Source organism: Opisthocomus hoazin, chromosome 27, assembly GCF_030867145.1.
Source record: "Opisthocomus hoazin isolate bOpiHoa1 chromosome 27, bOpiHoa1.hap1, whole genome shotgun sequence".
NCBI classification, from domain to species: domain Eukaryota; kingdom Metazoa; phylum Chordata; class Aves; order Opisthocomiformes; family Opisthocomidae; genus Opisthocomus; species Opisthocomus hoazin.
The window spans coordinates 3,639,526-3,664,230 of record NC_134440.1 but is presented as its reverse complement, the minus strand read 5'-3'; the positions used below and the strand labels follow the sequence as shown (position 1 = coordinate 3,664,230).

The 24,705-nt window shown below is 52.1% G+C and overlaps 2 protein-coding genes across 4 annotated transcripts; one reads left to right on the top strand and one right to left on the bottom strand.

Moving 5' to 3' along the window:
* Positions 1 to 1,253: 1,253 nt before the first annotated feature.
* LSM4 (LSM4 homolog, U6 small nuclear RNA and mRNA degradation associated) lies at positions 1,254 to 8,770 on the bottom strand. The gene is made up of 5 exons (XM_075444440.1): positions 8,270 to 8,770; positions 8,003 to 8,044; positions 7,795 to 7,893; positions 5,205 to 5,388; positions 1,254 to 2,730 (listed from the first exon to the last, which is right to left on the bottom strand). Exons 1-5 carry the CDS (start codon positions 8,270 to 8,272, stop codon positions 2,642 to 2,644), a joined length of 417 nt encoding a protein of 138 aa, XP_075300555.1. The 5' UTR covers positions 8,273 to 8,770; the 3' UTR covers positions 1,254 to 2,641.
* PGPEP1 (pyroglutamyl-peptidase I) lies at positions 8,452 to 24,705 on the top strand. 3 transcript variants are annotated; one of them, XR_012766308.1, is made up of 6 exons: positions 8,996 to 9,075; positions 11,729 to 11,781; positions 17,253 to 17,369; positions 17,896 to 18,128; positions 18,480 to 20,455; positions 21,589 to 24,705. XR_012766308.1 is itself a non-coding variant. In XM_075444438.1 (5 exons), the coding sequence occupies exons 4-5, from the start codon at positions 17,923 to 17,925 to the stop codon at positions 18,670 to 18,672; spliced, it is 399 nt and encodes a 132-aa protein (XP_075300553.1). In that variant the 5' UTR covers positions 8,452 to 8,585; positions 11,729 to 11,781; positions 17,253 to 17,369; positions 17,896 to 17,922; the 3' UTR covers positions 18,673 to 24,705. The 3 variants fall into 3 exon arrangements, 2 of the variants coding, with proteins under 2 accessions (XP_075300553.1, XP_075300552.1); XM_075444438.1 differs by lacking the exon at positions 8,996 to 9,075 and adding an exon at positions 8,452 to 8,585 and having other exon boundaries at positions 18,480 to 24,705; XM_075444437.1 differs by having other exon boundaries at positions 18,480 to 24,705.

Below are 24,705 nucleotides of genomic sequence, written 5' to 3'. Positions count from 1 at the left end.
TTAGTTGCTTAGCGCAGCCCTGAAATATTTCGGCGGCCACTCCCTCCGCGTCGCAGGCGGCTGCTGTGTAACTATTCCTGTGCTGCCGCCCCGGCGAGGCACACAAGTTGTGAGTCACGGCGGGGCGGCCGGCAGTGCCACGCCGCAGCGACGCGGCCCCACGGCCGCCACCGGCCCGGCCGCCACGAAAATGTCGGGGGAAGGGAGCGGGGAGGGTTTCCAGCGTGGTCCCCCCCCTGTCGTTCCGGCCGGGATGCGTTGGCCGTGCCAGGCTGCGTGCACCCACCCACGCCGGCAGCGAAGCTCAGACCTTCTTCCTCCTCCTCTCCGGTTGTTGCTTTTATCTCGCTCCTCCCTGTTTTGGGTGGGTTTTGGTTTTTTTATTTCTAAAATAAAGAAATTATTTTCACCGCCCTGCACCCCTCCTCGCGCTGCCGCGGGGCAGGGTCGAAGCCCCAGACACCCCCTTTTTGGGGCAGAAAGGCCCGAAGCCGCAGGCGAGCGTCACATCGACGCCGCTCTCGCGCGGAGCCGTCTCCCACCCGCCGCACTGCCGCATGGGGCCAGTTGCCCTCGCAGGGGCTGCACCGTGGCTCGGGACAAACAAAAAAAATTCCTACAGCGGTGGAAAAAAGAAGGGGGAGGCAAGCAGGGAAGGCTGCTAAAGCCCGTGGCGGTAATTAAACCGAAGCAGAGCTTAACGAGCTCCAACGCCTGGCCCCGGAGCTTGGCCAGGAGATAAGGTGTACTTGGAGGACTCTACCCCGAGCCGAAGCCAAAGGTCCCATTGTGGCGGCGCAGATTTATCTGGCCAGAACAGCCCTTGAAGCCAGCCAGCGCCGCAGCCGTTTCCTCTTTCGGCAGGGCGGCCGTAACACCCGGCCCCTCTGCGGCTGGAGGGAGGGAGCAGGTTGGGAAGGGAAAGTCTGACACAGGGCTCAGCCTGGGCTTCGCGAAAACGCCAGGCGGGTGCCTGCATCGAGAGCCGAGTCCACGTGTGCCCCGTTCCCGTCGCCTGGAATTGGCTCCTCGGCGGGAGCCGCCGCGCCCCGGGATGGGGATCGAGCGCCGGCGCTGCCGGTTAACGCCTCGCCGAGGAGAACGCGCGGCTGCTGTGAGAAAGCAGAGGCTTAGCCCATCTCCTCGGGGATCTCTCACTGATACCAGGGCTCGGGCGAGGGTTTAGGCGGAGCTGCGGGAGCGCGCGGGGTCAGGCAGGGCTCGGCGCCGTGGCAGACAGAGCGAGGGAGTCGTTTGGTACAGGCTGGGGATTTATTCCTGCTCACCACTGCGCACAAGTTCTATAAACATTAAAAAAATAAGTTATATAAAAGCATGTTCTTGACTCATTTGCAGTACAGTGGTGATGGCAGAGAGTAGGCTTCAATAAGGAAATCGGTTGTAAAAAAAAAACCAAACCAAACCAAAAAACCTGTTTGGAACAAGTCACAATATCAGATTTTCCCCCAAATTAAGCAATTTCATCCATTCAGGGGGCTGAGGCGCGGCCAGAGCCTCTTTCTTCCCCCCCCCCGTGCCCATGTTCAATTCTGATCAGCCAGGATATTTTGCGGGTGCGTTTTGCCCGGGGGACCCCGCACCCCGCGGGATGGAAGACTGGAGCGAGCCGCCCCGGGAAGCGGCTGGAGGGCCACGCTCAGACGCTGGTCTGCGTCCCCAGGGAAAGAGAAGCTGCTGCTAGACACGGACACGGCAGGTACCTGCCATGAGGTCGGTCACGGGGGTACCAGAAGAAATAAGCTCGAGAAATACTGTCGGAGTTCGGGACTTCGCGGCGCAGGCGCAAGGGAGAGGTTTCAAAGTGGGGGGGGGGGGGGGGGGGGGGGGGAATGAATCAACAGCTCGGTTGCTTTTGAGAACAAAAAACCAAAATCCGAAGAGCAAGGGGCACACCAGCCTTCGAGAAGGAAACACAGAAAACTCTTTCCTTTCAAGGAAACTTCTAATCTGAAGTCAAATTAGTGATGCATTAATTGGGAAACGCTCATCTAGGACAAAGCTCTCTGGGAAAGCACCCTCAAAGGCCGAGGCAATGTTCATCCCAGGTTCTCCCGTCAGCCACGGGAGACAGAGCTGGCCAGAAACAGAAGATGAGCAACGCCTTAAAAGTTTGTTGTTTTGAAAAAACCCCAAACCCTTAAGACTACTCACGTAAAGATACAGTATTCTCAAGTTCAGTGTTTCTTCACCAAAACACCTGCATCTGTTACAAATGCAACGAGTTTCCCCAAGTTTCAAGTATTTATAAAAGAAAAAAAAAAGGAATCCAAACAATCCAGACAGTGTTTGCCTTCGTTCTTACACCGCCGGACATAGTTGATCTTTTAAATTAAACCTGGTGACCCTGAAAATCAAACAGCGCTTTCACTCTCAGCAGAGGGCAGAACTTAGGTCCTTAACCTGATTTTTGAAAAATATTTCCAATGACTTGCTGACTGCAAGGAGTGAATAACTCCACTTTACCAGCTTAAATTGTGAGGGGCTTCCGAACTACGCGGTTCGGGCACTGATCGACCGAGGCAGAGCAGAAGGGTAACGCTTTTCAACACACAGCAATCCTGAGGTGACAAAAACCAACCGGCGTCGCGGCACTGTCCCCGGCCAGGGTGCAGACAGCCTCTCACTGCTTTGCCGATTGTCTGCCTGGCTTTTTTTCCTGCTGGCCTCTTCCGCTGCCTGGTATTCCTCGGCCACGGCCACCGAACACACCTGTGGGGCAGAAGGAAAGAGCACGGGTGTAACAGCATCAGCGCACGCCACCAACGTCTCCCAGCCGCTCCCAGCTTCACAGTTCTTCATGTTTTACCCAAACACGCGCCCGTTTTCTAGTCTTTGCAGAGACGGGACTGTCAGCTGTCTCCCTTGCCGTTCCAGAGCCCGTATTCACCAGGTGCATTGACTCCCCCCCCCCCCCCTCCATGAGCAGGTTCAGCGACACCTCCCCGGTGCGTAAACGCGCCCTGCGCTATCACCATAAACTGGAGTCAACTTCTGAAAAATGGAACCAGGGAAGCGACACCACGTTTTAAATCCAGCGGGATGAGCAGGTTCTACCGTGTTCCCCGAAAGCTATGGAGAGGATGACTTGGTTTGAAGGCTGCTCAGCTACCAAACAGGAAAAATACATCCCTCTGCCCGCGCCTCGCTGCTGGCTGGGGCGATGCCCCGCTCCCGGGAGGGCACCGGGCACCGCGCGCTGACGGGGAGGCAGCGGGAACCGGGCGGCTGCTGCGGGACCCCGCTGCGGAGCATCCTCGTACCCGAGAGCTGCGACCGCCTCCGTCGCAGGAGCTGCTGAGCCCCCCCCGTGTCCCCCCCTCGCTGCTCGGATTCACCCCAAACCCCAAGCGAAAAATCACTGCCTGGAATTATCTTGGCGTGCGAGTGGTACCAGGACTGCGGATCTCCCCTGCCAGCCTCCTGCACACAAAAGGCAGAGCCCAGGGAGACCCAGTCCGGGCACAAGAGCTTCTCCAGAGCCCTCTGCTCCGGTCGCTTCGCAGACGGGCCTAAGCCAGAGGCAAAAAGGAAAAAAAATTGCTCTTGACCCTGCAGTCGCTGGGATGCTCGCAGGGCTCCGGCTGCTCCCAGCGAAGCCGAACAAAGACTGCTGTACTCCTGAATTTGGCAAGCCCAGAAGTAAAAAGACGAAGGATTACCAGTGTCAGAAACAATAATCCTTTCAACTAAGTGCGCAATTATAGCTTTACTTCTGCCTGCTGGCCTCTCAACAAAATTGTCCTGCCTTTTTTTGTTTCCTTTCCCCTCCTCCCTTCATGTCTCAGTAATGAGAGCCAAACCTTTTAGCTAATTAGCGAATGCCGAAGCTTCCCTTTAAAATATTCCATCAGCGAATTTAAGCTGCACATCGAAACAGCAGGGAACTCCGCCTCAAACAGAGCTCGGCTCTGCTCTCCACAAGGTGGATATTTCCACAGCAGAGAAAACATTTCAGCTAAAATGTTTGTCCAAATAACCATATCCAAAAAAGCTGTTATGCCAAGTGCTTTGCACACTGAAAAGGGAAGGAGGAAAAATAAAGGCGCCTTCAGACTTGTAAAGGTCACTTTTGCATGCTCGGAGCTTCCCGGAGGTGGCCCGGGCCGCAGAAATCGCGGGGTTTTCCTCCAGAAGTCCCTGGGAGTCGGAGACGCGGTGCGGCGCGCGTCCCAGCGTGGCATGACGGCCCCGGGTAGGTCCCAGCCGTCCTACTGGGATTCCTTGCATAGGCAAAACGCGGGAGCTCCTTCAGGGTGCTCTGCAGAGGCTGCGCCTGGCGCTGTCCCAGTCCCCAGGGCTGCTTTTAAAACGTCGCATTTCCCAGGCCAGACCCGGTTTCGTTGAGCGCACTCGGGATTTTGAGCTCCTGCTGCAGGCAGAGCCTGAACCGAGAGCAACCCCGGGGCCAAGCGAGGCGACCAGAAAGCGAATCGCAGGTACGTGGCAGGAGGGGTGAGCAGGAAAGGGGAGAAATGGCTCTGGGCCTTCCAGCAGGACAGTTGGGGGTGAAAAGAGCAAACACGTCCCGCAGCTGAAGTGCTCCGAGATCACCTCGCCCCGTGAAGTGGGGCAGGCAACGCACAGTTGTTTTGGTGACCTATTTCTTCTAAAGTGGCAACCTCCCCTTTTATCAGAACCATGAATTATTCAGGTCGAGCAGGAGGAACACAGACCCTCAGATTTTTATGTAGTTTTTTCTTTAAATAAATAAACCAACAAGCCAGGAGATCAAAAGCCCCATTATAATGGGAGAAAAGATGATGTTTTCCTCTCGCTGCCACGCTCAGAGCCCAGTCTATTTTCAAACAGAATAGCCATTTGTTTCCCTCCCAGACTTGCTAAGCTAACAGACCCCCGTTTTGTAGGGCCACGCTCCCGAACCAGCCAGGAGGGGCCGAAACGGTCAAGTCCAGACTCTCCCAAGCTCCTGCCCAACCCCAGTACGGAGGGAGGCACATCCCTGGCACGAATCTTCTCTGCTCTTTGGCAGAGGCTGCCTTGCGAGCGAGGCAACGCGCTCGCTCGCTGAGATCTCGCCCAGGAGCGGCTCCAGCTTCCCCCAGACAAGCAGCCCTGGGTTTAAAGCCGAGCAGCAAGAGCCGTTCCTTGGGCGAGAGGTGAAATTTAAAGGCAGGGATCCCGCTCACCCCCTCTCCGAGCTGAAAAATGAACGGGACTCTTACCTCGTCCAGCACCTCCAACGCCACGGCCCTTCTGCTGCTTCTGCTGTTGCATCCCGCCACGGCCTCTGCCCTTGGACACCACCTCTTCTTTCACCATGTCAATGATTTCATCGGGGATACGCAGGTATTTAATCGTGCTGCCACGAATGTAGCACTCTGGCATCCTCCAGAACTTGTCTCCATCCTGTTGGGGAGCAAGGCGTTAGGCTACAAACAAAACCTGGTGCTTTTGCGTTACTTTTTGGGCCATTTGAGTATTTCCATCACTTCTGGGGGGTGCCACAGCTCCGCCAATCTTTTCTGAAAGCATTATCTGTAATTAGCCACAAAAAAGGGCTGGGTTTTCCCTCCAAAACATGGGGAGGGGAGGGCTCTCAGCCATGAGCTGAGCAGTTTCACTGTGTTCCACAACGGCCTCAAACCCCTGCAGAAAATGAAGGAAGAGGCTGAGGACACAAGCACCTTCCCTTCTCATGTTAAGGAGCGAATCGAAAGCGGGACGAGAGAGGCAAGGGTGGCGAGTTACACGCAACGGCTGCGACCGACCGACTCTGGCAAGGAAAACGCAGCTGCGGCGAAGGCACGGCCGGGTTTCTTCTCCAGCAGCCTCAGCTGGGAGCCGCCTCGCTCCCCCACTGCTCCGGGGTGTGGACGGAGCAGGGAGGCAGGTCCAGAGCCGGCTGGGAGTCTGCCACCAGCGCGTTGAAACGGCGGCTGTGAGAAGTAAGGACCTGACAGATCATATATATATATATAAAAATACAATCTTCAGGTGCCCAGTGACGGAGCAGCCATCTCTACATACAGTTTGTTAGTTGTTTAACACAGTTTCAGGCCTTTTCTAGGACGCAGCCTACCAGGGCTTTGCCTCCCGCGAGCCGAGGGCGGCTGTGGGAAAAGGAACCCAGCGTCGAAGCTGAACAACAACTGGGCTGCCCATGATGTAACCGGGAGGAGGGACGGGGACCCGCCTCGCCCCGCTTCGCCACCGCAGCCCCGGCTCGGCAGCCGCTCCATCAGGGTTTGGCTGCGGATGCGATCGCTCGAGCCCAGCGATTCTCAAGCAGGCAGCGTGCGGATGAGGCGCCTGTAACGTCCCAGGAGAGGGGGTTAAACAAGAACGCCTCGTTCCTCCTCTCCTGGGATAAAATAAGTCGGATTCTTCCCCCCCCACACCCCAGCCCAGGAGTTATTTGGGGCAACTCTGCCTGTACAGGCAAGTCCTTCGCGCGCAAGACGAGACAGAGCGCTGCGGCCCTCTTCCAAAAGCCACCCAGCAAACCCCACCCTGCCTTGGATCCGCCTGCTGCTTGGCTCGGGGTGCGGGGAGGGACGGAGCCAGGCTCCCTCGCTTCCTCGTTCCGGCCTCCCCGGAGTAAACAACCGGCCCCCGGGGGCCGGGGCCACCGGTCCGCCGCCTCCCCGTGCCATCTAGCGGCCAGTCCCCACCAGTGCCACCAGTACAGCGGCTCCGCTTTCACCCGGGCTTGGGAGGCGTTGAGGTCTTTTAAGGCGGGCCAGAGGCAGAGCTGACGAGCCCGGCTGCTTTGCTGCGTGACAGGACCCCTCCGGATCGCTCACGGGGAATAAAACCCGAGCTCCCGTTCCTCCGCAGCCGCGGGAAGCGGCTTCCCACGGAGAAGGCCGGTATCCCCCGTGCCGTGCGCATGGATAAGGCTTTGCTCTCCGTTACCTCCTCGTAGGGCCCCCTCCTGCGAGATTTGACAGCGGTTCCTTCCCGTCTGCACCCCCAGAAGCCAAGGTTTGCCCACAAACCTCTCAGCCCTGCTGCTCCGCCCCGAGGTCCCTCCCAAACCTCGCTCAAGGCATCAACTCTGTCACGCCGGCGTGCAAACGTGCCTCCGCGCCCCAGCGGCATCGCTCAGAACTTCCCTGGTGAGGAGACAACAGGCACCGGGGCTTTGCGGAGAGATTTCTGGCAGAGGGAGGATCTCTGCCAGCCTCTCCCGCGCAGCTCTGATGTTGGGAGGCAGAGAAAGGCGCAGCAACAGCCGACACCCACCCGGCTGCCGCTTCCCACCGCGCCCAGCCGGGAGGGACGAGACCAGACGCTTCTGAGCAAGCTCAAAGCCCGAAACACAGATCACAATCTTCTGGGGCGACTTTGGCCAAGGGCAAAAGCACCAGATGGCGCAGATCCCCGGCGCGGGTAAACAACAGGCTCCTCCGTTTTGATGTGGAGAGGGTGAGAGACGAGGAAGTTAACAGACGTCAGCGCAGCGCCTGGAGCAGACCTCGCTCCTCGGGCAGCATGCGACAGATGAAGGCTCCGTTCTCGGGACACCCAGCTCAGCACCGCATCCCAACAGCCCTCGGGGCCGAGGAGCCTCTCGCAGCGGGGGGAAACGCTCGCCCGGCGTCTCGGCGCGGAAAGCCGCCCCGAGCACGCTCCTTCCTCACGGATGTTATAGATAACTGGATTGCAACTGCCTTTCAGGCGAACACAGGAGCGATGGGCTCCGAGCCGGAGCAGAGCCGGCCCGGCTGCAGGGTCGGGGACCCTCGAGGGCTCCCCGGGGCGGGGGGGGGAGGGGTGACCCCCACCGGCTGCCCGGGGACCAGGCCTTACCCGGGACGTGCAGATCACCTCCCGCAGGTTGATGTTCATCCAGTTGTCGCAGCTGACCAGGTGCCCGTTGTATGTCTCCCCGTTCTTCAGCTCCACCAGCTGCAAGAGACGGGAGTCACGGGGCGCCGGCCCAGCCCCGGTACCGGGACCCGCCCCTGGTACCACCCGCACGGCGAGGCCGGGGCTGGGCCGTGCTGCCGGTACTCACCATGGGGTGGTTCTGCGCCGTCTTCAGCAGGGACAGGGGCAGCTGCCAGAGGAAAGAGAACAGAGAGGCCTCAGGCACCGCCGGGCACCGGGACACCGACCGCGATACCGACACCGATCGCGACACGGACCGGGACGCCGGCCCCACTGCCCCAAGGAGAGGCGAGCCGGGCCTTCCCCAGGGCTCCGGGCCTTCCCCAGGGCTCCGGGCCGTCCCCGGGGTTCCAGGCCCTCCCCGGGACCCCGGGCCCTCCCCACCGCCACTCACCATCGTGCTGGAGCCGCCGCCGCGCCGGGCGCTGCCGCTCAAACCGCCCCCGGTCCCGCGCGGGGCCAATCAGAGCGCGGCGCGGCCCCGGCGAAGCCAATCAGAGCGCCGAACACGGTCTCGGCCGTAAAGCGACGCCGCGGCGCCCGGTCCGCGCCTTTACGACAGCGCCGTAAATTGAAGAGCGGGGCGGGAAGAGGTGGCGCGCCCACAGTGCCCCGCGGCGCGCTGAGCCGGCTTCCCGGCGTCCTCTGCGGCCCCTCCCGGTACCCGCGGATCCAGGCCGCGGTTCGTGCCGTCTCCGGGCCGCCCCGGAGTGAGGAGAGTCCCGCGCGCGGATCAGGCTGAGCGTTTTGTAACGGTTTGAACCAACTCCCACTGGGGCTCGGGCGGAGGCGGCCAGGCCGGAGCCCCTTACAGGCCCCCGCCAGGCCCGGAGGACGCCGCTTAACGGCGAAGCGGCTGCGGGTCCGGCCCCGCCGCCCCTCCCCGCCGAGCGACTTCCGCCCCGGCGGCGGAAGCGGGCGGGATTGGGCCGCTCTAGGCGGGCGGGCGCAGCGGCGCTCTGTGGTCGCGGGGGGCCGCTCTAGACGGCCGGGCGGAGCGGTGCTCTGTGGTTGTGCGGGGCCGCTCTAGGCGACGGGGCGGAGCGCGCTCGGTGGTGGCGGGGGGCCGCTCTAGGCGGCGGGGCGGAGCGCGATCGGTGGCGGGGCGGGGCCGCGCCCTCAGTGCCGGGCGGCGGCGGGCCGGGCCGGGCCGGGCCGGAGCCGCGATGGAGAAGCCGCGGCGGGCGGTGGTGGTGACGGGTACGGGGCGGAGAGGGGGGGGGGAGATCCCGAGGGGGGCTGTCCGGGGGCGGGGGGGCTGTCCGAGGACGCGGGGACTGTCCGAGGACGCGGGGAGGGGGTAAATGGCGGGGTCCGGGTGTGTGGGGGCAATGGGGACCCCTTCCCTGAGGTGAGGGGGGGGCTGTCCCCTCAGGGGGTGGCTGAGGAGGGGATGGATGGGGGGGCTGTCCCCGGGGGGGGGCTGTCCCCTGTGTGAGGCGACAGATGGGAGCGCTGGGGGGGGAGGGCAGGGGCTGGGGGGCTTCGGGGAGCAGGGGGGGGTGTGTCGGGAGCTGGGGGGCACGCAGCATTGTTGGGTGAGGGGCTTGGCAGCCCCTAACGCTTGGCTGTGTAGGGGGGTGGGGTCTTTGGGATCCCCCTCTTCTTCCATCCCTGAATCCCTGGCTGGTTGGGGACTGAGTCTCCCAAGGAGTGGGAAAACCAGCCGGAGCATGGAGGGGGGTCATTTCCCCACTGACCCCCCCAGCCCGAGCCGTCGAAGCCGTTATCAGCATAACCCACGCAGCACGGCAGAGCCGAGCGCCACGGGAAGGAATGAGCGAGGGAATGAAAGGCCCCGGCGTCGCCGGCGAGAGCTTGGCAGGCTCCTTTCCCCCGGGGTACAAAGGCCGCCGGGCTTGATTTGTGGCGAAGGCGGCTCTGTGACAACAGAGAACTCGGCGAAAGTGTCCTGGGCTCCCCCCGGCAGCTGAAGTCGCGGCTGTCTGAATAGCGGGGGCGAGGGGTTCGTTGTCGCCGGTGCGCTGGAGCGGTTTTAATTGGAGGCGAGTGTCTTTGCAGGGAACGGTTGCGGCCGGCGAAGAAGCAGGTGGCAAATTCTGGCTTTCCCGAACCCATCTCTAGTGCCGAGCGGCCGCGCTCGGCAGTGACTAAACAGAAAACTTGCCTTGGGGAATACTCTGCTGCTTGCGGTGCTTCTCCGGTCTATCTTCCCCCTCTTGTTTTCAGGGAGGTTTGTTTCTGAAATGCAATGGTGATCTTGTCAGGTCTGCCCGTTTTTAATAATCTGTCGTTGTTGTCACCCTAAATTCCTTTTAAAAATCAGCAACAGCGTTGTGTTCCCGTTCTGAGCATGTGCTGGCTGAGGAGAAGTATGATTTGTGCGCAGTTTCTTTCTTAGAACTGTTTAAGGAGATAATCCCGTAAAGGTCTCTGCAGCTGGTTTGCTGCTAATGAGCCTTGGAGGGCTCATTCCTGTTGTGGATGCGGAGGAACTCCGGGGCATGCTCGCTGGAGTTTGATGCTGCCAACAAAGTTGCTTGTCTTCTGCGAAAGCGCTAACACGAGGGATCTGTGCGGGAGATGAGTCAGAGGAGCAAGAGCCCGCGGTTGTGCTCGTGCCTGTTCGGGTTTGGCTGCAGAGGGAGAGGGTTACGTTATGTGCGTGGGCACCTGAAGGATTTCAGCCTTCCACTGGCTGAATTGTTAAAAAGAAATAGATGTATTTTAGTTCTTTTGTAAAAAGACTGTTATGGTTTCTTCAGGAACGAAGCCTGGCGGGTCGCGGTTGGTTGTTTCCAGAGAGCTGTGTAGGACATCCCCGAATTGCAGGAGCGTCTGGAAAGGGACTCGATTATTGGACTTGTTCGCCTGCGCCGCGGTTGTAGCTGGTCGTGGTGACACTGGAGGTTTGCTCACAGGAAAGCGCGCCTACGTTTTGATTTTGTGGAAGCCTGCAGGAGATTTCTTTTGGGGGGGTTATCGACGTTGGTTGGATTGTACGAGATCCATCGGTGTGGACGAGCCCACGCTGCGCAGATTCCCTCCGTCGTCGTGTGCAGTGTAACCTCGGACTTACTGTTGATAGCAAATAGAGTGTTTCCATTAAAGTGTCACAGAATATTTGTAGTCCCTCTCAAGTCCTTTCACGAGTTAGACAAAATTTATGTCTCCTAATTGCATTAGGCTCAGAGGGGAACGCTGACATTTTAAATTAAAGCACATTGACGTTGCACCCAGATGAATTGCCTAACCTTTGCGTGCTTGCTCAGGAAAAGATGTTATGGGTTACTAGTTAACTCTCGGTTATTCATTAGGAAATTTAGATGCGGTGAGTAAGTATTTTTGATAATGCTATCATAACCTTTGCTGCTTGGTGTGGGTGGGTTGTCAGCAGCGTTTTGTTTATTTCCTCGTAAAGCATAACTAATGCTAACAGCGCCCTTGGTGAAGACCTGAGCAGAGAAGAAGTATTTGAGACGGCCCCGTTCGCGTTTGTGGAAGCATCTGCTGTGGGCTAAAACAGTCAGGAATAGAAAATCCAATAAAGATTCTCATTCTGTGACATCAGTCAACTTATTAATAACAAGTTTTTCTAACCTGGTCAGGAGGGAAGAAATATGCTTCCCCGGTGTCTGTGGGGAAAAAAAAAGAGTTTCTTTTGAGGCAAGCTGTTGTTTTCCTTCACAGTAAAAGGTGTGCAGTTCAAACATTTCTGTGAAGGTCTCTTATTTAGTACTTGGATGTAAAGTAAATAAGGGCTGGATGTTAGAAGAAGTGGGTTTTCTTTCAGGGTACGTGAAGCAGGAAAGCGCAGGCCGCTTTGCAGCTTGAGGCTTAGTCAAACCTGTAAGGATGACTTCATCACTGTGGATTTTCACTTCTCTTCCAGGGTTTGGCCCGTTTGGAGAGCACGCTGTTAACGCCAGTTGGATTGCAGTTCAGGTAACACGGTAACTTCGTTCTTAACAGGTTAAAACAGAGCGCCGTGCCGATAGCGTATCTGTACAAATTTTAGTTTGCATCTCTTTTATAACTTGCCTTCCCGGTTTATTAACTGAGACCAGCTCGCTCCAGATATCCAGATGGTCAGCTGGATAATGTTTTATTCACTCCTCGGAAAACAATCCCTTAGCTAGTAGAATTTAATGAGATTGAGTTAGTGTGGCAAAGGCAAGTAAGGAATTCGTAGGTTTGAAAGACGTTAAATGGGGCAGGGAGCCTGGAATCTTCCTCTGCCACAGAGAATTCAAAACAAATAAACAAACCAAGAAGAATTTTTGTGTTTTGCTCTCAGCTCTAGCTTGAATCTGGGGAAGTTGGTTAACCTGTAAGCCAAGTCTCATCCGTTATGAGACTTCCACCTGGCAGTCTTGTGGCGTCAGGCGTGCTGCGGAGCGGTCCGACGTGGGTCTGAACATCAGGACTCTGACCGCAAAGCAGCCGCCGCTGCCTCCTGTCCCCGTGGGCTGCGGTGGGCGACGCAGGAGGCACGGGGGGGTCGGGCAGTGTTCGCTGCTCCGGAAGCAGCGGCCAGTGATGCTTGGCTGAGGGAGCTGGACCTGGCTGGAGGCAGGAGTGCTCGTGGAGGATCATTGCTCCAGCAGATTGTGTGCGCTCGGGCAGATGACGTTTATGCCACTTGTAGCTGCGTGAACGTGCAGGCTGTGTAACACGCTGCTATGCTCATAAATGAGGCGAGAAGGAGAAATCGAACTCTTGCGAGGTGCCCAGCTAAACTAAGGAATTAAGGTCGCTTGCTGTAAAAACATTAGCGAGGGACAGTGCTGCCACATTATCCTATTCTGCCTTATTTGTCACTTCTGGATGTGGTTTGTGACAAAGCTACTGGGAATTCAAGGGTACCTTTTAGTACAGTTGCCCAGGGAATTAAATCTATTTTTCTCCCCAACACATCTCTCTTCCCTTCAGAGCTCTGAGATTAATATCTTCTTCAGAATGCTTTTAAATTAAATCACAAACTCTAATCAATTACAGTCAACTAATGTCCAGATGTCTAATGTGTTGGCTGCTATGAGAAGTCGAAACCTTTGCCTCCAGGAACCTTTTGGAAATGAATATATTTGAGTTAGGGTTTGCTCGGTTTAAGTTTGGGGAAAAATACGAGCTGGGGAGGGGGGGGAATAAAATTGCACGTTACCGAAATTCAGCAGCGAGGCGAATTGATTTGGTTTGTTCTTACTCGTGTAATGTCAGTCATTGTAAACAAGCTGCTTTTATTCTAGAGGAGATGGACAAAACCACTTTGTGCTTCTGGGACAGGAAGAGCGGTGGGCGTTCTGATGTTGCTTACAAAAACAAACCTAGCGCAGAATTCCTGTAAAGAGGAACGGCGTGTCGTTCCTCCAGCGCGAGGCACTGATGGCCGCTCAGCTGTGTGGCTGATAAAATGCACGCGATTGCTTCATCTAAATCCGTTTTATGGGCTTGGGGGTGTTTGGAGAGTCTAAAACTACAGTTGGCGGTGCGCGGTCTGCTGCGTCGGAACCCGTCTTCCTCCGAGTCCTGTTCAATACCTCGCGCTAGCTTCCAGCTGAAAACATAAACTTTCAGGCAGTGGGGAGGATTTGCCTTTCCGTCCCCCGTCTCAGCCCCGAGAGGCCCAGACAAAAAGGAACAGCATGTCTTTGAGCACATGCAAGTTGGGCATTGTGCGAGTTTCAGACAGGGGACTTCATGGAGCTGAGTGGACACAAAGGCGTGTCTGAGTTTCTGAATCCCAGACGGTGTGATCTGCATTTTAATAGAAGAAAAATCAATTAAACAATCTTGGTAAATCCTTCCTAGCTTTAGGGCTAAGCTAGTTCTGGTTTATTACATCTTTTATTATCCTGCATCCCGAGGATAAAATTCTCCGCTTTGCTTTCCAGTCCTCTCTTTGGTTTTATTTGGCTTTTTATATAGAACACGGATACGGTGTGTCTTTTCCCTCTGACTGCAGTGAATTTCTAGTATAGTTATGTGTTTTTGAAAGCTAAATGACTTACAAGCTAGTATCTTAAATAGTGGCAGTAGCACTCTAACACTGCGGAGATTAAATGTTTGGAGATTTTTATGCATGGAGGAGAGATTTCCTGTAAATTCAGAGTGAAGAGTAAACTTCTTTCTGCTTTCTTTCTCGAGGCTTAGAGTAAAAATATCCTGTGTTCATGTGGATTTGCTCTTCCATGTTTTAATATTTCATGTGAGGAATTTTTTCAGCTGCACTTTCTGCTTGGAGAGACCTCCCTTTCAAGAAGTCGTCACTGAAACGGGCTTTTTGTCCAGCGCGTTGTCTGGCTCTCCCTGCCCTGAGTTAGGTGCAGACCCAGGTGTGCCCCGTGGACGGTGAAGCTGATGGGCTCCTGCCTTCATCCCCCCGCAGTGCTTCTGGCTGAGCCGGAGGAGGAGGAGCAGCGAGGTCAGAGTGCGCTTTGACATTATGAAGGACAATTGCTGTCAGGGTGTCTAGACAGACCTGATAAGGATATTAAAGGCTCACAAAGGCGACCATTGTTGAGGGGTCAGGGAATCGGTCAGACACGTTCGTTTTTCTGTGTTTGTCAGGTATACAAGGCTGTGGGTAATAAGTTGTCTGGGGGCCAGCGTACATCTTTATCACTGAATGGAAGCAGGCGAACGCGGTGTTTGGTTAAAAGAAAGTTGTGAATTTGTAAAGCTAAGGTTTAACGTGCCTGCGTTTGGAGAAGGTAGCTGTCACTGCCATGGGGCGGCTCACACGGCCCGAGGTTTCTTGCTCGCTGCGCACGCTCGTTCTGTGCAGCTGGTAAAACTTTCTGTGATCAGATTCATCTGTAGGAGCTGTTTCATGCTCTTTAGAGAAGCAACGATGAATTGCCACCAATTAACGCTCTGGAGAGCTTCCTAAAGAGACTGACTTGTGTTTGGATACTCTTCATTCGTAAACTACTTACTTTATTAGTGCACCACATAAACCAGCGAACGTTTTGAAGGCAGATTTATGTAAAGAAGATGTGATGAAAGATCACTTAGCATCCATCTCTGGTAATGAACGTCTGTGTGCGCCAGACGCTGATCAATACAGCGAGGCTTTAATATCAGACTTGCCCTCAGAGCCAGAGCAAGTGATTTATCATTGTTGTTGCTCATATCTGCTGGTCCGTGAAAGTCTTACTCTTGCCTTTGCTGCGTGTTTTGGTTACCTTAAATCCTGTTCTACTGTCTGTGGTCTGTCCGTACGAGCGTGAAAGGGTTTTTTTTTTTTCCTCAGTAAAGAAACGACTCGCACTGATAACTACAGAAAAAGGGTGCTGAGGTACTGCTCACGTTTATATAGAGGAGGGACGAGTGTAATGGGGGAGTCCAAGAACCTCAACTTCTCTTCTCGTTTCAGCTGTCTTTAATTTGAAAGAATTTTAAACCTAGGGAAATACAAGATCTGAAATTGAGTGAGCTTCATTGAGAACAGCTAATCTGCGCTTCTTAGCCTGCAGTTTGCAAGTATAATCTCTGTGCACAGGAAAATAAAGCGTAACAATTACCTGAAAGAGCAGCTCTTGGCTCCGATCACTGACTCCAAACCTGAAATAGAGATAACTTAATAATTCAAAAATATTTTAAAATGTCTTTTGATAGTTTGATGGCTTCTTACGATGCTGTTTCTACCTCAGATCCATGCGAACGGCTGCGCTGGTACATGGACGCGAGAGTCGCAGGTTATTTTCTTGCTATGCACGCGGCCCCTTTGATGTTGGAACAAGTAATCATTTCAGGCTTTTGGCACGAGTAAGCTTGCGTTTGTCAACTGACATGTATCTCGGAGGAGAGGAGCAGCACCAGGCGACAAGCTTCGGCTGTGTGTTAACTTGTGACAAGCTGGAGTTGATTCTTCTAGCTGAAATACAGGGACAGGGATGCAAGAGCGCACGGCTCCTTCTGCCTGCAGAGAAGGATGCGCTCGCAGCTTCTTTCCAGCAGAGACGGAGGGATGGGAGGACTGTGACAAGGGCTGTTGGCCTTATGGCATGTGCGGTCACTTACCGGTCTTGAAAAGCAGCTGTAAAGTTTTTCAGAGTGCCAAAAAATGTTGTGTTTATCAGAGGGGAGCTTGATCCGGGCTAGATGCTGGTGGAACTCATTGAACATGATAGCTGAAGTCGCTTCAGCCGCTGGAAAAGTGCCTCACAGACTTTCACAAGGCTCCAGGGTTTGAGCTCAGCTGATGATTTTGTCTAGGAAGTTTTTTTTCAGAGGTATCTTTTCCTTGATTTCTTGAAAGTTTGGGTTTGATGGCTCTGGAAGGTTTCAGTTCTGATGAAGTCCTGTTCTGGGCTAGACTGGTAAATTCTGAAGTACCAAATGAGCCTCGAACTGAAGCCTTACTGGTGAGACTGGAGCATGTGGAGATGGAGACCAAAGAAGAGCAAGGGAGAAGTGTCCAGGGCTGTACTGGGAGGGAACTCGCAGTGTTGGGATGAAACAGTGTGCTTTCCAGTCAGGTATACTGGGGAAGAAAAAAAGAGATCTTTCCTCTTCCCTCTGGTTTTAACAAAGTCCTTGCAAGGTGTTTAACTGACACATTGTGTTTTAAAAGGTTTAAAGGAAATTGGCTACGTTTATTGCCTGGATGTTTGGGATGTTTTCCAGGCATGGCTTTAGTTAAGGTTATAGAAGGAGAAACAATTTACTGCATTTGTTGAATCGCTACAATGGTAACAGCTCATGTTGCAAAATGAAGTACAGTATATTAGGTATAGGTAAAGGTAGCGGTGGGAACCCATTTTACATTTTGGGAGTGCTGTATTCCAGATCCCGCCAAAACAAAAGTAAAACAAATATGTTGAGGAGGGTGCGCCGATGGTGCTCCAGTTTCTGATCGGAGGAGTGTTTGCTGATATTTGTGGAGACTCGCAGACCCAGAACCGCAGCCTGCTGGTACTGTCACCTACCTCTTGCTTGTCTATCTGCAGACAGATGTGAATTTGCTCTCCAGACCAGCGATCCTGAGAGAGGACAAATTAAACGATAAATATAATCCTCCCAGTTCTACTTTCTCTACAATATCTAGTTCTTTCAAGAAGTGAATATGGCTACAGAACTAATGGCAGCCAGCCTTTCTTTTGAGCGTGGGTGTTGTTGATAACTATTGTCAGTTAAACGTTGATTTCTTTGTTATACACACATCAGAGCAAAGCAAACGGTCCTGTGGCTGAAGACTGTTAACACAGGTGGAGAGATGCCTTTGTTGTTCCCTATTCTGGTCTTTTTTTTTTTTTTTTTTCCACGGTGCTGTTTACAAGGTTATACAGCCATGGTGTAAGCTGATGTTAGTCCCTCACAGCAGACTCGCTCCACTAATAAACTCTGCAGAAGTATATCCTCTGCTGAGCTTGTGTCTGACCATCTTGGGTTTGTTTATTTCCTGATGTTCTTAGGAGTTGGAGAAGCTAGGACTGCGAGATGACGTGGACCTGCACGTCTATGAAGTCCCAGTTGAGTACCAGACAGTGCAAAGACTCATTCCTGCCTTATGGAAAAAACACAGTCCACAAGTGAGTGAGTAAAGGGAGGAGGAGAAAAGGCACAGCAAATGGTTGATACCTGTCGTGCTTACAGCAACGGGCATAATGTGAAGTCCCATTTTTAATATATGTTCAGACTGGTAGTCCCTTGCTAGATCTTTTCCTCTTTTGTCCTGAGAACGTGTGAATTTGTAGAATTTTATTGCTCAGAATAGCGTGCTCCAATTAACGGGAGCAGTCGGTGTGAAGAGGCCGCCGCAAAGGGCTGTCTAGACAGCTCACAGTTAGTCTGTGCCACCTGGGCCGCTCCGGCGGTGGGCTCGGCTGTGGAGGTGCCAGTGTTCGTTTTTACCCCGAGTAAACTACAATGCAGGCCAGGAGGCGGTGAAACAAGACTTGTTCTGTACTGGACCCACGAGTTCATTGAGAAAATGACTTGTTACTGTGATATTCAGGCAAGAGCTCCTGTAGCAACTCCATCAGTCTTTAACTGGGAATAGTGGGCTGTTGATTTTCCGTCTTTTGGTTGATCTAACTCATTTCTTTTCTCTTGTAGTTGGTGGTTCATGTTGGTGTTTCGGGTATGGCTACGACCGTGACTCTGGAGAAGTGTGGCCATAACGTAGGCTATAAAGGCTTGGACAACTGCCGTTTCTGCCCGGGCTCTCAGTGCTGCGTAGAAGGTGGCCCGGAGTGCATCGATTCCGTTATTGACATGGACACGGTTTGCAAGAGAGTCTCAGCGCTGGGGCTGGACGTCACGGTCACTATATCGAAGGATGCCGGCAGGTATGGGATGATCGCTGGGGAAAATAATCTCGTCCTGCAGCACGAGTTCCCTTCGTGCTCAACTCATGAGACCCGTACAATTCACACGCTTTTCACCGCTCCCGGGGCTGACAATACCAGCTATTTTCCAGTGGTCACCCAGTCATCGGGGGAAACCAGAGAGATCTTTACGTTTCGTTGTTGCAGGTTTGATTAAAGCAGTCGCGCAGGCTCGCACCTGCCTTGTGTTCCGCTCGTTATCGCGGGAGGTTGCTGCAATGCTGACCGAGCAGAAGGCAGTTCGTCCCGTCCTACAGTCTGCGCGCTGTATTTGTCACTGGTTGCTAAATAAGTTCTGTTCTTGTGTTTCAGATACCTCTGTGACTTCACTTACTACACTTCCTTATACCAGAGCCGCGGGAGGTCGGCTTTTGTTCATGTGCCTCCGCTGGGAAAACCGTATACCGCAGAACAGCTGGGTCGGGCACTGCAGGCTATAATAGAAGAAATGCTGGATGTTTTGGAGCATTCTGAAGACAAAATCAATTGTCAGCATGAACACTGAAAGTGGGCAGAAGCTATCCTAGTATTGCACTTCCAAAATTCCCCCCTGCTACTGAAGTACTGGGGGAAACGGTCTGAAACCTACAGACCCAGAACTGGAGACTTCAGAAAGGAAAATTCCACTTCTAGAAATCGACTGTTTTTGTCAAATGTGTGCATTTCAGCCTAGGCAACAAAGGATTCGAAATCTCTTCTTTAAAACACCTGCAGCTACTAATTTCTGAAGTGACTGAAGTGTGTGTGTGCTGTGCTTTATCCAGAGCTTATCCGTAAGCCAGGTGACAGCTACTGACCCGTCTGCTACAGCGCAGATGGAAAGTTCCTCATCTGGACTTGGCGTTCAGGTGCAGGGAATTGATAACCCAGTCTTCTAACGACTAGTTCTTAAGATGAAAGGTTTGCTTTCACTTAGTTTTGGTTTTTTCCTCTTTGGCCCAAAGGATAGGTTGTAGTGTAAAAGAGTTGGAACAGCGTGGCTTTGCCTGTTGTAAAACATCGCTTGGTGCAGACGAGGGGTCTTCGAAATTGCTTTGCTGAAATGGTAAAATATTTTAGGCACGGATTTCTCACCCCACATTGTCCCAGTGTTTGTAGGGTCCTCTGTGGTGTATTGGATATCTGACAGCTGCAGATGGAAGGGATGCGTTTTGAGTTCTTGTTGTGGAGCAAGAGATAGCTTTTATTTTTGTACACAGTATGAGCCTAACGGGCACCAAATATTTCCAAATGTCTTTTTTTATTCTGCTCTCGATGCCACCTTCCTCACTCAAGTCAACCATATACCTCCTGTACAAAAGACGTTGTTTCGTGTGTGTATACAGCAAATCATTAGCGGTTAAAGAGCTTTGCTAAAGGCCACATTCTCCGCGGGAGATCTTTTTCCTAGACTCTTGGTGCTAGCTGTTATTTTTAAGGTGAAGGTTGAGTAATTTATAACTTCCTTAGTTATAAATTTTCGTTCTCATTAAAGATTAGGTGAAGAGTGATGTTTTAACTTAAATTCTAAGTTGCCACCTTGATTTATTATGGGCATAAATATGTGAACGTGCCGATTCAGAGACATTCTGCCAAATCGAGTCTAAAATCTTAAACTTATTCCCACTGTCTGTAAACCAGAGGTGATTATTTGAAAACTAGGAATTTTCCTTAGAATGAGTATTCTGGGCAGTTTATTAGTGTCCCCCTCCCAATGGGAGGGTATGAAGTGCTGCTTCTTGTGTGAACTTTCCCAGTAAGTAATTTTGGGGAAGTGCACGTGCAGGTTCTAAGCAGGACGTTAAAAGTGGTCGCTGGTAGCCGTGCGTGCGGGTTTGCTTCCGGATGACGAGGCTCCAGTGACCGATGGAGGCAGAAGATGGTACAGTGGGAACAGACATGAAACTGGTAGTTGATGGCCGGTGGGTCTCATTGAGGAGCCATTTAAATGAAGAGGTCTGTGATTTGCTTCTAATACTTTTACAAATATATATATATATATATAAAACAACATTTTGAAATGTTTTAGAATACCATTATTTTAATTTTTCTAATTATGAATGATTCTGCTATAGTATCTCTCAGTGAGAGCTGTCATTAACGTGCTGTTTCCCGGTAGAAGTCTAGTGACAAAGGAACTGCCACTTCTCCTTGTAACCCTGGAGAGAGGACAAGGACTTCTGCAGCTGTAGTAACTTTGCTAAGGGGACCTCTGTGTGAAGATTTTTGCATAGACTTCTGGTTTACCGAGGAAATTACCGCTGTATTTACTATACAGGCTTTCCTGATCAAACGAGTTTGCCTTCGAAGTAAGTGTTCTCTTTTGCATTTGGAAACGAAGTAGCACTTGTCAGATTGTCAGCAGGCAGGCAGACTTTCTGATTAGTAATTTATTGTATTTAATATTTTGTTTAAATATTTGTGGTCTGACGCATTTTTGCGAATAGTTGAGCTGCTTATCTTGTAGGTTGATTCCTTTCTCTGGTAAGAAGTTTTTGTCTTTGGTGTATCTTAGCTGCTAAACTTTTGAAAGAGGAGTAATTCACGTATTCTGCTAAGTTTTGCAATTGATTTAGGTAATTTTCAGTGATGCTATTTAATTTACTTGTAATGTAGTTGTGAATAAAATGGGAGCGGAAGATTAACAGTGTAGTGAGGCGATAACAGAAAAAAGAGCGTGGAATCGAAGTGGCCGTAGGAAGGGCTGGTGGGACCAGCAGTGCCCGTGGACGCCGCGCTTGGAGGGCTGCGGGGAAGGTTTGGAGGCAGGTCACTGCTGGGGCTCTGGTGAGGGTAAACAAGGTGTGCCCTGTCCGTCCGTGTCTGCCCGACGTTCGTGCCTCCCCGGAGCGTCCGAGTGGGCAGCCTTGGAGATCCCCCCGGGCCGTGGGTGAGGAGCAGTGGCTCCACATTCACCCTTGGCGAAGGCAGACTGTGGCGGCTGCGTGGGGAGGGCGGCTTCCCACCTTGGGTTATGCAGCCTGGGGAGTGCGTCCGGTCCGACACCGGGAGGTATTCTTTCTTGGGTCCGCTCTGCTGTTCCAGGGGAAAATCCTGAGCCGGTTTCTGTGACTGCTGTTCGTCTAAAGACTGCAGCGGTTGACCTCCTACATGTCGCTGTTAAAAATCTCATTTTTGGAAATACTATGCTTTGAGTGTCGCTTCGAGCTGTGCGTTTCCTCATCATCTGTTTTTGTGAAGCTTCCATGTGATCGGTTTCTTAGAAAACATAATTTATTTTATAATCTTTTGGGGTTTTTGAGAATTAGTCCTCAGAGATTGTATTTGTAAAAGGTGTCTTGGTGGTAGAGACTTTTTGTATAGTGAAACTTTAAAAAAATGGCATTAAACTAATTTTATTTAATCTGACCTAAATTAAATACTTTTGGTTTTTTGAAAAGCTTTTTGTTAAACTCATTAACTCATAATGCCTTTCCCATAGGTGCATATTTTCCTTTGAAATATGACATCAGACTGACGCAGAGCTTCGAAGAGCTGATGTTTTGTGTGATGCTGTCTCTTCCAGATCATCCGTAAATAGAATTCGCTCATTTGCACTGACTGGGAGACCTGTTGCCAACCATAGATAATTCCTTGCTAGTGAGTAGGTGTAGGAAGTTCAGGTTCAGTGTTAATTGCTGTGCCTGCAATTTGTAAAACGTAAAAGCTGGTAAAGCTTTAGAATCCCGTGACTGCAAAATTGTCTCTGGGGATGCGCTTCACTGAGAAACGGAGGTGAGAAGATTTTGTGCGGAAGAGAGAATTGGGGAGGTTCCACTGTGTCGGGTCTGATGTCCTTTTGTCTGCTCGCCAACAGCTTGGAGCAGGAACTGGCCAACGTGTTGGTGAAGTTTGTTGGCGACAGTTGAATTGTTTCTGTTGTGAAGTGCTGCGGAGGGTTTTGAGGAACTCCAGATACTCCTGAACTCCTTCGTAATTTGGTGACTGTAATGTCAGGAGATATTTCCTTTGACTCAAACATGGTGATCTGCTTTATAAAACACGACAAAAAGAAACGGTGAACTTGAAAGTTTCTTTACCTTAAAGACTCGTGGGGGACTTGATGATCCTTATGGGGCTCTTCGAGCTTGAGATATTCTCTGATGTCGGTTGAAGGTAAACGCCGTTGTCCAGAAGCTGTTTGTACTTTTTTGGCAGCTTTTGGAAAGGGTGTCGAAATCGGTAAGATCGTACGGAGCAGTTCACGCTTACCTGGAGTGTTCCCCAACCTGATTGCTTCCTAAACGTGATGGTAGTGGGAAAGGATGAAAAGGTCATGAAGATGGTCAGAGGTGTGGAGTGTGGTTGTGACGTGAGACTGCAGCCGAGAACCGCTGAGCTGCAAGAGTCCTTCCAGGAGGGACCTGACTGAGGGCGTTCAAACGTTTCAGGCTTCGTGAAAACTAAACGGCTGCTCTGCTTTCACCCCGAAGAGGAGGGGAAATTCGAAGGTGAGGCATCGAGCGTAAATTTGAGATGAATGCTTCCCGGCTGACTCCTTGCAGAAATCAAGAAGGCATTTGCACGCAGCATCGTGTAGTAAAGTGTAGCCCGATGCGTTGGGTGCTGCCCGCAGCAGGAAAGCAGACTTCTTGTGCCGGGGCTCTGATCTAAAGTGCCAGCTTGTCTTTGTCTCCATAGGGTTTGTACTGATCGTACGTCAGGTAGGAAACCGTACCGTTTGTATTTACCTCCCCAGACAGTCACGCTTAGATGTAGCGTTCAATCTCCGGTGTGTCCCTCGCTGTTCTGCCAGTTGTGCGGGCAATATTTAACCTTTCCGTGCCTCAGCCAGCTGCCAAAGTGCGTTATTCCGGGCCACTGTCACGCAATGCCATGCCTGGAATAAGAGCCCAAGAGCTTCCAGGCCTGCAGACACGCAAATGGGCAGCGCAGACTCCCAGTGTTGTTACTTGTGTTCATGAAAAGGCTAAAAAAAGGTTCTTCTGTTCCTCAAATAATCTTCATTTGACCGAGTGCAGGATTCGTTGACCGCTTTCTTATGAGACGCATAAAAGGAATTGCAGTAGGAGGAGCTTCTTCAATCCAAAACTGGGAAACCCATGCCAGTGAGTGGAGTCGGTAGCTCCCCGCTAACACGAGAGCTAGCGCTAGGCTGAAGCCGCAGTTGTGGTCTGACCGTGGTATGACACGGTTTAACTTGTTGTGACTCGTGCATCCTTTTTAACCTGTCGTGTATTTCTAACCCTCGAACCTGGCAGCTGATGCTCGGACACTAAGCTGCTTTACAAGGGAGTGGCAGTGTTTGAAAGCTGGCTGGAAACCGGTATGTTTAGACGTAGAAAGTACACTTGTGTGGGTTTTTTAATTAAGATTTTCAGATTTCATCCCGCAGTGCAGATACTAAAATTGTCGGCAATTAATTCGTACTTTCACAAAGTAACTTCCTTCCTGTGGTCTCCTTTGCTTACTTTAATATGCTATCCGATAATATTTTAATGAGAGAGATTTCAGAGTTGCGAAGGCTTTCATTCAGATTTGTTGGCTTGGATAAAATACCCCTAGTTGATACCGTGAGGATACATCTTGACGTAGCTGGATTTGTTGTTTTCGCACCAGAATCCCTAATGTTTTGCGGTATAAAGTGCACTTTTTCTTATAAAAACTTGTATTCATGTCTGATTAGTGTCTTATGTGATGAAAGTGATATTCTGCCAAACCTCCAAAGCTGAGGATATCGTTAATTCTTCATCGTATTAATTGAAACCTGAGATCCGCTTCTGCTCAGTCTTTTTTAAGACAAAGTAGAGAAGAAAATGCCTCCCCGTAGATAGGAATTAAATATAGGAAATGAAACTATACACTGCCCTTAAATGAAACTCTGTGCTACTTAACTACACGTTCAGGTTTTCTATTGCACCAGCTTCTTAAATCGCAAATGTTTACTTTGATTAAACAGGGAGTGCCTTGTCCTGTGCTGGGCTCACTTTTGGAAAGCAGAGTGGTGGCGATGGGGACAGGTGAGGTGGGTGGAGAGACTGGGCTTTCAGCGCTGGGAGAAACTGCTGAACTTGTTCACCGTCCCCTTGACCCAAGGGTGCTCTTCAGAAACTGCGCTGAGTGGAGTTCTCGAGGTTTTCCGACACGCGCTCGGACCTGACTCAGGAGAAAACGGAGCGTTTGCTGCTCCCTTGTCACTCTTGGTTAGGTTGGCCAAATGCATGAAGGTCGCTCTGTCTCCTCGTTGAGGTGAGGTGTTTTGTTCGGATTCGGTCGCGCGCGTTACAGCACCCCGCAGCCTCTCGCGTCCCCGTTCGTTAGCGGTGGTGGAACAAGCCGTTGTCTGTCTGGGTATCTCAGGTGTTGCCAGTCTCATGCTTACCAGGACTCTTGGAGCTACGATTCTCCATCTGTTGGGGCTTCTGTTTTTCTCAGTGTGTTCTTGCAGTGCCTTGTAAAACCAAACAATCTAGCGTGTCACGAAAGGGCTGTGTAATAAAGAACCGTTAACATACCTTCAGCTTGCTATGGCTAGACTGGACTTTGTAACTGAAAATTTAAACCCATGTTTCAAAGTAAATAAAGAGTTTAACTCTGA